Genomic DNA, 17478 nt, shown 5'->3' with positions numbered 1-17478 from the left:
TTTGCAAGTATATCATTCGCGAACTTTTAATGAAACTTTAAAATTATTCAATCCATTTAAGGAGATTTTCAAATCTGGTTAGTAGTTTTTTGAATAACTTTTTAACATAATTATTGGTTCGTTGCGTCTGTCAACATGACGTTTACTGCTTAGAAGGAATCATTATTCACATAAATAAAGGTCTTGAAATATATTATCAAGCTTTCTTTTACACTGTCAAACGTGTTGTCATCAACAAATCACCAGTCTTGTTTATCAAGAAATAAATTAATTATATTTATTTCGGCCACTAGATACGATACGTTTTCTTTCATTCTTCATTATCAATAATTTTCATCAATATTTTAAGCTTTAGGTTCTTTTACTCCTTTTCAATTACTATCTAGGAGAATATATACATATTACATGGTAAATAGGATATTTTTTTGGCAGCTACTAGTTACAAGCCAAGATTTTATGTTAATTACTGTGGACAGAACTACCAGTAACTGATAAAGGAGTCCAAGTTTAACATAGATTTTGATAAGGCTATTACTTTACGATTACTAGATTCTTGCAAGCTACTAACATTCAGTAATTGCAAACTATATAGTGAGAGGCCTTCGAGTAACCGTTGCTTGCCAACAAAGTAACCTCCAGTAAGATGCCCAAATTATTAATGAATACATGTTTAAACCTGTAGATTTTTACCACATGACATCAGTGTTATGAGCACATGATATCGGCGTTTTACCACATATCAGCGAAATAAGGTCGTTCTAACCTATTTAGTGTTTTTTTTTAAAATAAGTACTCAACATAAAATATAGCGTAATGAGGTCATTGAAAGCGTCTGATCGCTTTTCTCGTTTGCTTTACGACCGAGTTCTCATTGTTTCATAAACAAAATTTAAATTTTGGGTTGTCGTAATTAGTAAAGTTTACAAAACCCTTGGAAAACCATATTCAAAAGATAGCCGGTGTTGTAAAATAAACGATTTCTTTGGAGCAAGAAATGATGTAATAATTTTATTATCACATCGAAGATATGATGTCACCTGATATCTAGTTATCGTTGCCTTATGAACTCCGGCAGTAATTGGATTTAAAATGGCATACGATGGTGTGCTGGCGATCTTCGGCAATTACTAAATAATGGAAGAAAAAAAACCCGAAGATTTATTATATTATAAAATCGCACATACAGAACTGTCAAAACATTAATCAAGTGAACAAAACAAACGTCATTATATTATATTAGCGACATACGATCTGCGTAAACAGGCTTCGCGGGCCTACTGTTCAATATTGCTATGTAATTTAGAAGTATTCTTGCAAGGAAGACTTTTATCATTACATTTCATAAGAAGGATGTGTGTATGTATGTATGTATGTATGTATGTATGTATGTATGTATGTATGTATGTATGTATGTATGCATGCGTGTGTGTGTGTGTGTGTGTGTGTGTGTGTACCACTATGCCAATCGGATGATATTTTCAAATACTTGGTGAACCATATTTGTACGCCCAGCTGATGACGCGATACTGTTTCTTCTACTTTTCACGTAATGACCTTTGCTTTAGAATAGTCGTTTGACTAAATGTGGTGCAAGAAAGGGCACATCTCTTATCGTTTCTTTTTCCTCCTTGTATTTGGAATGCTGGGATTCCAAAATAATTATTAATGTAATGAGAAACGTTTTAGTCAAAATTTAAATATTCGTGCATTTTACCAGAGGCCATTCTTAGTTTCCTTTAATAAGCATTCGTGTTCGATCCTTTGTTTCTTCATGGACTGTTCATATAGTTCTTACGATTATATAAGTAGACACTTGAAAGCTAAGAAGATAACATGGATTTCTCTCGTAATTGTTGCAAATTTGCATAGACCACGCCTTTCTTGTCAATCTTCAACATAGTTTCATATTCATCGTGTCTCATATAACACCGTCTCGAGATATATTTGCCCTGTCGCTTATGAAATGATTAAGGCTTCAGTAAGACATGGAGACAAGATTCTCAGTACCTCGTTACTGGAATCTTGCAGCAACTTGGACACTTTTTGAACAAGGTTTAATTTATGAGGTTAATTTCAAAATGTTTTAGTGTTCTGAGTAAAGCGGTCTCGGTTTACTTGATAATTTGTGATCCAAAGTAAAGGAAGAAAAAATAGGAACAAGAAACGTATTTCGGTTTCAGTGGATTTCGGTTGAATCGGATTGAGAGCTTGAGAGGTTTCACTTTAGACGGTGTCGAGCGCCTATACCTAAGTCACGTGAAGATTACTAATGTATTTTATACCAGGCCTACACTTTGACAGTCTCGATGCAACTTCTCCAAGCACTTCTCGCATTTCTCCAACAGCTTTTATTAATTTTGTGCCTACTGAACATTACAGTCCCAGTATTCGATAGGTTTCATTGTAACAAGGTCTATTATCACGGAATGGCTTAAACATGGCGATAACGTATGTGACACCTGGTATAAAAATTAATTTGTCTAACGAGATAAAACAAGGACATATTTCAATAAGCATTTGAGGAAACTGCAGGCATATTGTACCTCTTGTTAGATTTGTTATTGATCGTTGTAAAATTTAGTCAAGAATTTACTGCTATATTTAAAAAGAGCTTGTCTGTCTTATTTCAGTAGATTGATAAAGTTTGGATAGGTTTTGGTACAAAATAAAATATCACAGCAAAAGTATGCAACATACAGTCAAGGGAACTATTAAAGATGAGTCTGATATGTGTCATGGAGGGACAGATTAATCCAAAATGGCCTTGATAACTAATTCGAATTATTTGGTGTGTTAACGTCAAGATTTGTGACTGTATAATCCATAATATATTGCCGAATTTTATTATAATGTTGTGCTTTCCATGATAAACTAAATTTTTTGTCCTTTTTTATCCAATTTTACAAACAGCGTTAGAATGAGGATTACAGTGTTGTGTCAGAATACTGCAGGACATCATCGGTGTTTTAAGGTCTCATAATATCCGTTTTTGAACTCGTGGATGCATAGTTGGTAAAACAAATCAATTTGTGACAATAAGACGAACATCAACGTCATCATATGCTGAAATACAAATCTAACGATGCATTTATTGAAATGTTTGAGCGAGATCAATATAAAAATGAAGAAAAATAATGATTATGATGATTATCTGATGTAACATGTGCTGAAAATATTTTTAATAGAATGCATTCATAAAAAGCTCATCAACCGAGTGGTCATCAGACATAAAATTGATTCCTCCGTTTCAAGGTTGTGCTAGAAGATCTCTCTTGAATCTGTTTGTCGTGTTAGTTGCATAATAAATATATAACACACGGTACGAGAAAGCTTGCCGGTAGCTTCTTGCGGGTCGGTGGTTCTTTCTGGGATTTTCCCGGGTTCTTCCTCCACCATTAATACTGGCCGCCATGTATATCCTATCTTGTGCTGAAAAATGGCGTTAAACCCCACAACAATAACAACAAGACACTCCTTGTGCTGAGCAGTAGTGTTCTGTACAAAACCAATAGCTATTGTGCGACATCGTTGATTCAGGACTTGTGCTTTTGCTGCTATGAAATTCAAATTTAAGTGATAAAATTGGCGAGAACTGTTGTCTACAAACCAAGAAAAATGCAAGAAAATGGAAGGGATATTTAGGCATTTGTAAAAGCAAAAGTTGAATGAGAAATAACTCTGGAAATATTAACATTTTTAAATCTTGTACACCTTACAATAAATTTTCATGCATTGAGAACGTTTTAAATTAATTACATTTTGCTTAATTACACGATGTGTGATTACATATATGCTGATATCATCACTCATTATGGACAAGTTTGGGTAGGGGCAGAAGTGGACGAGGGTCTCGACATCATTTAACTAAATCTCTTAGCTAACGCACCCGTAACCCCAAGTTGTATCCATTAACATGGAATGTCCTTTGTTGTTTACACAATAATTAGACGCTAATTGCTCATGTTATGATTGTCATTATTACTAAGTAGCCCGGGGCCGAGTGGCCGAGTGGTCTAAAGCGCTCTCCGTTAAGGACCACTGCCATTTCACCTCTGTCTGCGTGGGTTCGAGTCTAGGATTCGACCAATGTGGGTATGTGAGAAAGCTTGCCAGTAGCTTCTCGTGGGTCGGTGGTTCTTCCCGGGGTTTTCCAGGGTTCTTCCTCCACCATTAATACTGGCCGCCATGCATAGCCTATCGTTAAACCCAACAACAACAACAACAACAACTAAGTAGCCATACATTTTACTTGATAAGGTACGGTCACTTTAGATGATTCAGGTACAGAACATGACAGACGATTAAAACATAGGCTGTATAATGTACAATTTGTAGGCACATATTATAGCATTGAGTATTTTAAACTGTAACAATTATTACATCAAAAGGTCACGATGGTAAATACATATGTGGAATCGTGTACAATCCCGACAATCGATTGAATATACATTTTGCTCCTCGAAGGGTTTCATGTGTAGCTGCAATTTGGTAAATAGCATGCATGAAAATAGTATAGAAAGAAAGATAATTGGAATTAGTCCATCAGTTTGTTGTGGGTGGGGGTGGTTTGATAATATTGTGATACTATTGCTATCGATTTCTCTCTGACGGCTTAACATTTATTTTGGAACGAACCAGTAAATTGTGATAAACACGCGAATTTATAAATAAAACTTACAAACAGTACATTACATTTTGTACAGCAAATAATCCTCTTTTATTTGACCCAAATCTTGCATTGTAGTACATGAGAAAATGTATCCTCTCGTCTAACCACGTCTAAGCCCGAGAACTACACAAACTCTAACAATAATGCATACTATCCATCCAAATCAGATTTGAACACATGTATCACATATTACCATTGTACGTAACATTCCCAGAACTATTATAAATCGAATTTTTCAGTAATATTGAAAAAGCACAGTAAAATTAAGTTATATTTTTATCTGCAGAATATGCAAGTCGATAAATATGAATTTATTTCACGTTTGCTGTTTAAACATCCATGACACGTGAGCTTGTTCAGAGTGTATTTTATCATACGACATACATATTTTTTCGCATTTGCTTGCATGTGTTCGTATGTACATCCGTCAAGTCATCCATGCCAATGGGCACACAGACATTTACTAGAAAAATATATAGAAACATACATGTCTGAAGAAGCTAACCGGTATTTACAAAGCTAATGACTTAGATAAACCTGAATACGGTTTTAGTGTAATGAGGTGATTTAGACCGTTGTCATCCTGTTGATTTTGTTTCCTTTATTTTGTCTATATGTCAGATTAATGAACACAACTGTCCAACTTGAACAAGAACTAGGAGAGGTTCGAGTGTTTCTTACTCCAGGGCCAGTGATCGCTCTCTACAGACCTGCAAACCACTACCACCACTAGCACTCGCATACATTTACGTGTCTCTTATGAAATAATCAACAGAAACACTCATATACAAATGTATATGTGTGCTTAGTCGTGAGAGAATATTGTCTCGTGTGTGCAGGCAATGCGATGAGTGCCGTTTATCCGCGGACCTGGGTTCGAATCTCCGTAGAATACGAATTAAAAATTATCTAACATGTATGATATTATTATTTGCATTAAAATATTAGTTCTGCCTACTATTATCAAACATTATTCTATAGATTCCAGGGATAGCATTTTATGTTCTGTCTGGTGTATATTTATAATCATATGTGAGAGAGAGAGAGAGAGAGAGAGAGAGAGAGAGAGAGAGAGAAAGAGAGATGCAGCCCTTGTTCAAGAGTGGAATAATTATCTTGATAATGAGACTAATGCCTGTGCACTGTTAAGGATTTTGCTTACCAGAGAAACCTACAGAGAAAGAATTACGTCATTCGATGGTGCTGATAGCTCCATATGATTCTATTTAAAAGGTCGCCATGTATAACCCCTCTTCGTAATATTATTATCATTTTAGACATATATCAAATGGGCACTTTATCCTTAGAGGTCCAACGTAACATTGTCCTGTGAATGTTTTTTAATGAGAAGTTTATCTGTATTATGTAAGGGACGGGGACAGCATGATGCACTTTTCTAATGTAAGATATTGTCAAACTAAAATTTTATAGTTTTGCGTAATACGCGTTCCCTGCCCAGCAACATGACTTTTAATTAGAGAATAAATACTTTAAGCACACGTGGTGCAGCGTGTCATCTCTTCAGCAGGCGGTACGTGTTATCAAGACATTACCATGTTGAGTCAATCAATCAAATAATTCGTGGTTACATTACAAAACATCAACACAAATGTTTTCTAATGCCAGCTGTCAAACGCACACAAAGCAACGTACAGAGTCAAGACAGGTCGATGCAACAGAATGAACATTACTTAACTAAGACGGTGTTTTCAAACGCGTGAGGTGATATATCTAGTATTATGATGAAAAGGCCATTCCGGACAAGAAAGGAAAACATGCACCGTATGTCAGGAATACAGGAATGAGCTGAACTGAAATGTCAGAAAGTTTAGAAATAGTGGCGTGATTGGGTTTAGGACACAAAAGATCGCATCATTTACTGGTTTAGTAGAGTGCCCTACGGAATGTACACATTTGCTTTTCGAGGGCAGACATGAATCTGTGTGTTGGAAATTAAATACAGCGATAGACAGCAAATAAATTAGTACAAAAATGTTAGTTTGTGCAATCTTCTTAAATGGCATCAGTATAAATGTATGTAAAATGTATGTATGCATGTAGGATGGTATGTAGATAGATATGAAATTAAATAGGTAGGTAGGTAGAATTATATATATATATATATATATATATATATATATATATATATATATATATATATATATATATATATTCTCATCTCCATGCACACATGCAGGATACAAGCTGATACTCACAGGCGCCTGCAGGCCACCCTCTCGATTTTATTAAAATCCACTATGCAGTATATAAGTAACACGTTTGAATTTAGCTGTGCCCCCCCCAAAAAAAAAAATTTGCATGGTCACCCGCGCTTTTAATTGTGTCTAATGCCTTTGATTGAAGTATATTTAAAATTCAAACTCTATAAAATAAATATTTTCTTCAGCAGAATACGTATATTTTGATCAATAATGAAATGTATAGAAGTACCTTGCATGTATGTATTGCTCGCGCGCGCGCGTGTGTGTGTGTGTGTGTGAGAGAGAGAGAGAGAGAGAGAGAGAGTATTAATATATGTGGCATATGATTCATTATTTAACTGTCATACCATTCGGGTAGCCAGTTTTATTTCTCAGTGTCCTAAACACAGAAGAATGGTTTAATTTACCAATGCAATCATTAAGCCTAACAGATTTTTACTGGTCAAAAGGAACGTGGTCTTCCGATGCAGGCTCATTTATGCTCATACCATCGTTTTTCAAGGTATGTTAAACTCAATGGCATGTAATTTCTAGGCTGGCAGTTTAACACCTATTCTACAGCTATATCGAGAAATCACTTCATTGTCTTCAACCATAATCTTATCTTTATTTCTGATTTAATGCATACGTTTCTGTTATTTTGGCAGGATGGATAGGACCACAGCTATCAAAGGTGGTGGATATCCACTTGACCCGTTCAACATAACTTTACTGCTGCAGTTCATGGAGCTACATAATTTGAGCATCAGTAGTTTGGACAGGGAGCATATACTTCAGAATATTAATATCCAGTCATTGCGAAATCATGTCATTGATAACGAAAACCTTTTGATGACATTTTTGGAGTACAGGATCTACAAAAATTTAAGCATGTATGCTCCACCCGTCCTTTTGCTAGTGGGAATGTTCGGCAATTTGATGTCCTTTTTGATTCTTCGTAATAAGACAATGGCTCGAATTTCCACCAACCTGTTTCTAGCAGCACTTGCTGTGGCAGACACTATCGTTCTAATGGTAGGTTTGCTTAGGAAATGGGTAGCTGAACTGACAACAATTGATATTCAGAACGAAGCTGGCTGGCTTTGCAAGACCATCAATGTATTAGGATACAGTAGTAGTCAATTTTCGGTCTGGTTGATCATAGCGGTGACTATTGAACGTTACGTCGTTGTATCCCAGCCTCTTCATGCTTCAAGATTCTGTAACTTAACAAAGGCAAAGAGGGTAATTGGATTACTAGCTGTGGGCTTTCTTGTAATAAATATGCATCTTCTATGGACCGCTGATTTACGACTTGAATATGTAAATAATCTTATACAGTCAAAAAGATGCGAATGTGCTGAAGGTTTTGAATATATTGTTAAAGAAGTCTGGCCATGGATAGATGCTCTTCTATACTGCTTGTTGCCGTTCTTGTTCATCTCAGCCTTTAATCTCCTTATCATTCACAAAATAGCTCGAGCCACAACGTGGAGAGGGGAGCATCAAAACGGTTCCCTTATCAAACTGGAGAAAAGAAAATCTGCAAACGACAACAATTTCAAGATCACCCTGATGCTCTTGGCCGTGTCTTTTACATTCCTTGTCACTACCCTCCCGATGGGAGTTGTTATGATAGCACATCATGTCTGGAATCAACAGCAATACCACAGAGATATACACGACCTAGTTCGTGTGAAACTTTTTGGTTGCATCGCAGATCTACTTATGTACTTGAATCACTCTGTAAATTTCTACTTATACTGTGCCTTGGGACAGAAATTCAGGACACAGGTCGTACGGACTATGTGTGGAAGGAATTCTTCTACAGTTTCAAATATATCGGATCATAGTCAACATCTCTACTGTTCCAGAAAGTGCACCATTAATGGGTTTCATGTTCATAAAGGCGTCGAGGAAACTGCAGTGTGATACATATATGTGTAGATTTTATTGATTGTTGTACAATCAACAGTGTCTTTTGAGTATGAAAAGCGAGTTTTACATATTTATTTTTTTATTTCCTTGTTATAAAATGCTAAAGTTCTCAGTTTTTCTTCGTACTTGAAAGGCCATTACATAATTTTCAAAAGGAACATGATCCACTCTGTAGAATCAATAAATGTGATATTTTAAAAAGGAACATTAAGGGAAACTCCTGTTTTGTATTAATTAGTTCACTGCCACGAAGTAGGGGAGTGCTTCTGTAGTAATCCCACCCCACCTACCCACCCACGGCTTCGGCGATATAGTCCGCACATATATAAAAACACATATGACGTTATGTTTTGCGTTTATCTCAAGTTCACATGGGATCTTGCATCGATTATATGTGTTGTGATATATAGAATAATGGTGATTGAATGCATCTTGTATAATACTAAATTCTCACTACAAATTAGCTGAATGTGATGCATATTATTTCACATTTCGCTGACTTGGGATCAGTTTTATGTTTTATCCTTACGTGTCTAAAGCATTAAACTAGATAACTGCATGCATATATGTTAGTATCAAAACGGTGAGAATAAAAAGCAAATGTATTACATTTCACATTTCACTGGCATATGTTAAGTTTTTGGCGTTTGGCACATCACCAGATACGGTGTTTTGCATGCAGTTGTCTAACGGGAGGGGGACATTCTGATAAGTAATAATTACATTATTTCTGTAGTAGGTTATTATGATCCATATTTTACTGAATCACTGACTTCGGTTAAATTTTATGTTTGATTTTTTTTTTCGGACACGTTTCATGCTAGATTTGTAAAATTGAAGACGGTATGCAACTCTGTTAGCATCACACTCTTACAATAAAATAAGTCCTGATGACCTACCTATACATTATTATATATCCTGCATTGGTTATGTTTCGATCTTTAACTCATGAACACGTGCGTTTTGGGCCTGCTCTGTGCACACTATCCTACCTAGAATTATAAAACTTTGTGCGTTATTGCATCTTGATAAGTACTTCGTCTCTATTGCAAAACGAGGTCATTGAGACCGATATTTTATGACTATGTGACTTTGATCATTGAGACCGATATTTTATGACTATGTGACTTTGATCATTGAGATCGATATTTTATGACTATGTGACTTTGATCATTGATATCGATATTTTATGACTATGTGACTTTTATAATATGCCGAGCTTCAAGTTCATCTATTGGGTGCCTTTTTATGTTAGAACCTTGACAACTTGATAATCGTATGCATTTATATTTGTACTACACCAAAACACTCAAAGCCAGTCACAGGACCTACATTTTGTTTTACTAAAATAGGTCGTGTATTTTTAATCAGCTTATGACTACAATGATATTTCCACACTATAATGCCCTGTTGCGTACAGGAAAGATCCGTACTGACCAGTTCAGTCCAGGTAGGAATCAGTGTGCATTGACTGGAAATCTTTTCATATTGATGTATATACATTGTGAAAGGTTGACCTCAGCATTTTGTGGTGTATTGTAATATAAATTGGATTAGTAGAATGCATGCTGCATGTTTTCATGTGAGACTCCAGCTCTAGGGCTGCTTAAGATATTTCATGACATGTGAATCATGATGCTAATACCGACTGGTCCTCCAAGGTCATTCAAAGCCGATGACTTACACGGTTTAAAGTCTGTCTTTCTGGGCTGGACAACGATTAAAGCTTTTAAAATAGATTTTAGGAACAATGATTTAAGAAAAATGAAAAACCGTGTTAATATATTTTGTGATCAAGTCATAATAGCAATTCTGCTTTGATATCGCATACAAATGTTCTTGATATTGTTTTTCTGAGGTATGCCTTGTCGGTGTATGTATGTATGTATGTATGTATGTATGTATGTATGTATGTATGTATGTATGTGTGTGTGTATGTATATACGTATGTATGTGTGTGTATGTATGCATGTATCTATGCATGTAAGTGACTGAACGCCATATGAACTCAATATTAGCAGTACTGTATAGTACAAAGTTAAACTTTAATTTAGAAAATTATAAAGAGAAGAAAAATTGATTTTTCTTAAAAAGTGGTGAAGATTTTGGTGTCAAACTCACTTGAGCCTGAATTTATTTCCTGCGTCATATTTAACCTTTACAATTATCGTTGTATAGTCCCGAATGCTTTGTACATCTGAGCTTAGCAATCGTGAAGTGCATTCTTGTTTCGTTTTTACTTCAACGTATCGACTAAATTCAAATCCCATATATTCGAATTCAATTATATTTTCAGAGACATTTTAATTTTTCATTATAATTATATTCTTGTGTTGCGGAGAGATCAAATACGAGTTGATATGACCGCTCTTTGAATTTTAAAGATATTTTTTTATATAAAATGTCTTGCTCTTTTTTAAAATCCTAATATTATCCCTCATCAGTTTAAATTGCTCCGATATCTTTCATTTTATACTTCCACATTAATCAAGAAGATACATGGTCATATCGTTGAATATAATCTAATGATGTGAGATTTGTATTTTTGTGACTTTCTTAAATCTGATGTTGTAAAATAATGCTATTTACTGATGGTGTAAAATAATGCTATTTACTGATGGTGTAAAGTAATGCTATTTACTGATGGTGTAAAGTAATGCTATTTACTGATGGTGTCCATCTTAAATTTAGTTTGCAATGCTATAAAGAATATTTATCGTCCGAAATTTTAAAACTAGAACATTCATGAATTAAGGAAAATTCACCTCATTACCTCCGGTTTAAGGTTTCAATATAGTGTATGTTCAGTCCACATCAGCTGATTTGATTAATAATATAGAAAGGAACCATTCTTTTCCGTAATGAAGTCTAACTTGATATTATATGTTATCAAACCATACGATGTATCCTACGGACTATATAAATATGGACATTCTAATATGTTTACAGAGTTGGAGAGAATCATCTATTCAGTACGTTGGGTATTTATTTTGAAATTGCTGCAATAAAGCATCATTAGCTGGTTCATTGAGTGTTTCTCAAATGAGTACCGTTTGATTTCAGACTATCTTTTACTTGACCACTCCGGTGGCCTAGTGGTTAGAGCGTCCACCTCGGATGCGGGGGTCGCCGCTTCGAACCCCGGCCACGTTATACCAAAGACGTTAAAAAATTGTACTAACAGCTGCCTCGTTTGGCGCTCAGTATTAAGAGGTTAGTGTTAGGACTGGTCGGACTGGTGTCAGGATAATGTGACTGGGTGGGATATCATGTTACATGTCTGCAGCATGATGCCCCAGTGCTAGACATCAATATAAACTGTCACACTGCAGACATCGTAGCGATATGACTGAATTTATTTTTAAAGTTACGTTAAAAATCCAAATCACACACCCAAACACACACACACACACACACACACACACACACACACACACACATATATATATATATATATATATATATATATATATATATATATATATATATATATATATATATATATATATATGTGTGTGTGTGTGTGTGTGTGTGTGTGTGTGTGTGTCTAGTTGAATCTAGTTGACTGCCGAAGATCGCTGATATCCAACGAAATATTGAAGAAAAACAACCCTTCTGATCACAATTTTGAATTAGTATAAAATACGAGCTATCGATTATTCATAATGCTTAACAGTAGTCCTAAAAAAATAATGTCGGGTACATTCCATAAGAGTCATCACATGCGTTGGTGATGCGTCCGCGTATTCTCGATGCTACAAACTGACATCAAAATCATTTTGCTGATTGTGTGTGTGTGTGTGTGTGTGTGTGTGCGTGTGTGATTTGGATTGGCATTTACGATCAACTGTAATAGGTGTTATCACAGCAACCTCAATTAATTCATCGACGTTTTGTAAAACGTCAGCGATATTCGCGTTTGATAGTGCTCGATTCAGTTACTTGCATGTGCGTTGATAAACGTCCTTGATCGAGTTAATTTCTTCGTCAGACAACTCTCCGTCGTTGAGCGCCACTAACATTATATTTGACATATTTGCTGTTCATGCTGCCAGTTTGATCTTGTTATTTATTACTGACACACGGCGATAACTTTCTCTCAATTATGTTTAACACACCAGCGACGGCGACACCCACCGACACTGCCATCCCGATCACCGATGCAATTACGTAACTCGCCGACAGTGTTCCAATCGACGCAGCCGACGAGGCGACGGCAGACACCAGGTAAACGATATTGTCATTGACTATGATGCGCCTGTTGTATATGTTTTTGTTTTACATATATGTATATATCTTTATATATAATTTTGCTAATCAACGATATTGTTAACGCCTGCAGCTACTCAAACCCTTGATTGTATCGGTATGTTTGTATCGATATATCAAACATTATACAAAATTTATCTTCTGATCACATGTCGCTGTTCAACGCACCAGTAACGATCAGATAAAACTGCGTAGTTGCTGTCGGGGACCACGGCCTTGTCGTGTTGCTAAACATTATATATCGCATGTCAAATGTTTGAAAACTCACTTCCGAGTTTTAAAAACCAAATACTACTAAGCATAGTAATCCTATACCTAGTCCAACTAAAACTAAATCGCTGATAATTTCTCAACCACATGGATGTCCCAGATGAAAATGCAACAATGAAATTTAATTTTTAATTTTCATTGCTCGTCAAGTTGGTTATTAAACGCAGTGATCTGTTCCCTGTTAGACATGGGATCTCAGCATGTTTAATTTCGATAGCATTGAGATCGGTCACAACGGGAGAAATCCCCCGTGCGATATCCAACAACTAATCACCGATCAATCTGGCATCTCTGACAGCCCCAACCCTCTTCGCGACTGAGTTTTTCCCGGATTTAGCCTTGTCAAGTTCGGACATTATGTCTCCGTCGCCAACTTTATATCAGCAATTTCTCCCAGCCACGTTCGTGTATACATCTGCGAGCTATATGTTGACGACGAACGGGTTCCTGAAAAGATCTTCAGGGATGTTGTCGAGATTTATGAAATTAGTACGTTAATTATTAAATTGTTTCACATTTTGGATCACGCAACAACGCGATCCGGTTAACCCTCCATGACGAGTTCACCAGTCATTTTATGACAGGTCTTTTTACTTTAGTGTCCGTATGTTTTTTGTGCCCGCGTCGTTGTCGTTAGTGAGATCATGTAACAACACAATCTTGTTGTTGAGATTAAGGGTATCGTTCACTGAGTCGCCGATTGTTGCAACTCTCGTGCCGGCTTGGTCATAATTTCATTTCTAAGTCCTGCTACGGATATGCTTGAATCTTTTCCCCACATCACTGACCACGACGATGTTATCCGTGGTCGCTCATAGCACTCATGTGAGAATATCTGTCCATCCGATATTGCTCTTCAATAGTAGATTTTGAAATACAACAACTTCATCAAGACAAATCATAGAGAGAATCGTGAACTCGACGAGTTCGTCCTTAGTTGTATATTTTCAAGTGTCAGTGGCGATGTTCGACGTAACTGGTTTTTTACATGAATGCCTGTAAATATCAACCATGATTCAAGTAAACTTATGTTATTTCGGCTAAACGTGCAAATGTGAGCGGTGATAAGGGGCGAAGGCTTCGCCGATGATATCGAGTATAATGGGTTCCCGACAGCATATTGATGGATCGGTGATTCTTTGTGTGTTCAATGTTGAATACCTGACCGGGGCAGCAAGTTGTCCAGGATCACGCGAGGTCCCATGGCTACCAATCCAGCTAATATACTTGATAATTTCTTTTGTAGGTGTTAGCCCGTACAAACCTGCATATATTACGCTGCGTGGATCAAATGCGTATGGGACCTAGTGTGAGCCTGAGCCTCCTAACCATCGAGATTAATTATACCTCGTACCGCTCTATGTGGTCGATCAGGTAACTAATGACGCTAGAAAACTTCTCTATAAAGTTTATCTGGCGCTTATGCGGTGATAGTCTGAGACCGTGTCTGTAGGTATCTGTTTACATTTTTGTGAAATACTACTGATTTTTACACCAGTTATTTGTTGTGCTAATCTACTATCGCTATATTCAACGGCACCTAACTCAGCTAATTTTGCAATAACGTGCACCGACGCTATGTCAGCAGCTTTTAATGCGGCCAGTGCTACTGGTATTAATGCAGGAAATGGAAATATATCACCGTTCTTAGTCATGTAGGCGATCTCTCTCTCTCTGACAAATCAAACACAATCTTGACTGCCGATTCTCAGGCTCATTCGCATGCTTGATTTGTCTATGAGCACAGTTTTTTTTAAACAAGACACTATTGTTCACGTATAAGCCGCAGCGAATTAGAACTCTTTCTATACCGTAGGTTGAAGTTTGGCAATTTCAACTGGGGTCAGAGAAACATTGATGTATGTAGATGACATGTGTTATTATATTACGTACAATAAATTTCTGGTTCGCTTGCACACTCACATGTTCTTCACGGTGCGTCAGTGACTCTCATACGTCTTAGAATACCCCATACAACATCGTTTTGTCCGAAATTATCACGGCTATAGCTCGGTATTCATCAACCACCACCACGATTTAAAGAAGCTCGCGCGTGAATGACAACGACACTTTATCTGAACAAATCCAGATGCTCAAGCTTAAATAATAAATATGACACGGCATCGATAAATCCTGTTAAGATAGTTGCAACTGAGTGTCGATGTTCTGGTCGCGTTCCAAAAATGACATTAGTCCATGATATACTCACGCGGTATCATAATGAGCAAAATTTTGCGTCAATTCTTCGAATGGGTCTTAGTGTCCGTTAATATGCAGCGATATAATTGTAAATGCAAACGGTTTAAGCACCAGTGGATATTCGTTTTTGTCGCTTAACTGTGTCATATCTTGAAAACGGACAAATATATGACTAGGTGCTGCATTTCTTTTGGCTCGTTTTCTTCCAGGAAATGTTTTTACTTGTGCTGGACATCGACAAGTTTGTCATTGTCAACCATGATAGCGTCGATTTATCACCGCCTGGCATAAATTTGGGAAGTTATTGTTCTTCTACGAGCTACGATGTCATCGTGGGCATCCAAGGCACAAGTTTTATCAAAGCGACTCTGTCAGCGGGCGTGGTAACGGTACGCCATATTGCGTAGTCATCAGCAGCTTTTCGTATCAATTGGACGGTGTACTTAGCACCAAAAATAACCGTACGAAAATTTCTGCAAAATCGAAATATCTGTGACACCGAAATCGCATATAAAATGGTCCATCTGCGGAAACCATGGATCGTCGCGTTGCGAATCCCTTATTAAGATCAGCATTATTAGATCTCAGCACAATATCCTGAATGTCACCGGTAGTGTTACACGGTTTTGTAGTTGTCTAATTATATATGGCCACAAATCAGATGAATGCCTCGGATGGCAAGAACTACTTGGATATGTCTTGAACTTGAAGTTCAACACGTCCTCGCTGGTCAGGTATACGTGCCTCATAAGATTTAAAACTGATAGTCGCGGAAGGACTCGTCTTTAATTACCTTCGCGTCCATGTCGAAGGCAGACTCCGATATTCGTCTGAACATAACAAGGATCGCCGTTGTTTTAAATGGTGTGCAATCACGACACGAGCAAGCTCGTTCTGTAAAAGTGAACCTAGTGGCGAGGGGGATTTCTTTGCGCTGTTAATCGTGTCGATGAATTGACTCTATTAGAGTTTTTGAAACATATCAATAGATTTTTGAGTGATGTGCAAGCAACCCATGGTGGCGACATTTCAGCGGCAGTTGGAAAATTGTCGGGAATACCATGGGCAAAATATCGCGGACAAAAATATCTTCCAGGATATACTGATTGAGGGTCTAGAACACGACTTGAATTTCGACTTGACGAATGTGACCACGCGTCGGTGAAGTTTCCGTAAATGACATTGGTCATGGATGTTATGTCCACGATGTCGCGTATAGACACAGCATCTTAGAACAACGAAATATCGATGATGTGCGATTGATGCATGCGCTGGGCATGATAAAATATAAACAAAATTACAGAATCGCCCGCGAACTAGTTCATAAGAACTGCGATGAATAATAACTTGATGATTCAACATTGAATCATGGTTGGACAGTAAACCGTTACTGGTAAATAATGTCTGACAGTAATGTGTCCGTTATTTTTTTTTTTACAGCGTTGATGGTTATAGGAAAGGTATAGCAGCGATAAACAAACCTGCGAGTGTCCGACGTGATATCGCCTCCGCGTGGCTGATTTGACCAGCAATATAGCACAGTTATCTGCAGGCGTTTAGCATTATTCAACGTGGGTGATTCGATATTAAAACACCCAATGAAGTTCAATAGGCAGATATTTTATTGTCGCCACATAATATATTGTTAAACAAGTTTGCTGATCAAAACTTTAAATACGCGTCAACGATTGTTAATGTTGCAAGTAGAATCAATGAAGTGGAGGCACTATCAACTAAAATATCAACAGAAGTCGCTTCTGCATTTACACGAATTTATCAACGCCATCCACCAACGTTGACCAGGATTACTACATGTTGATCCTGGTAGAGAAATTTTTGTTGAAGTATCATCGCTGATGAAACAGCATAATGTGAAAGTCCGACGTGCACACGCTGTTATACATCATGAACGATTTAATTCAGCACTTGCTG

General features: G+C 36.9%; 1 protein-coding gene across 1 annotated transcript; it reads left to right on the top strand.

Annotated features, from left to right (window-relative positions):
* Positions 1-7539: 7539 nt before the first annotated feature.
* Positions 7540-10711, top strand: LOC149780486 (putative G protein-coupled receptor 139). The gene has a single exon (XM_089936210.1). The coding sequence runs from the start codon at positions 7540-7542 to the stop codon at positions 8800-8802; it is 1263 nt and encodes a 420-aa protein (XP_089792336.1). The 3' UTR covers positions 8803-10711.
* The last annotated feature ends 6767 nt before the right edge of the window (positions 10712-17478 follow it).

The sequence above is a fragment of the Sinohyriopsis cumingii genome, chromosome 16 (assembly GCF_028554795.1).
Source record: "Sinohyriopsis cumingii isolate HCF-2022 chromosome 16, ASM2855479v2, whole genome shotgun sequence".
In the NCBI taxonomy this organism is placed as follows: Eukaryota; Metazoa; Mollusca; class Bivalvia; order Unionida; family Unionidae; genus Sinohyriopsis; species Sinohyriopsis cumingii.
This window is presented reverse-complemented; position numbering and strand designations above follow the sequence as displayed.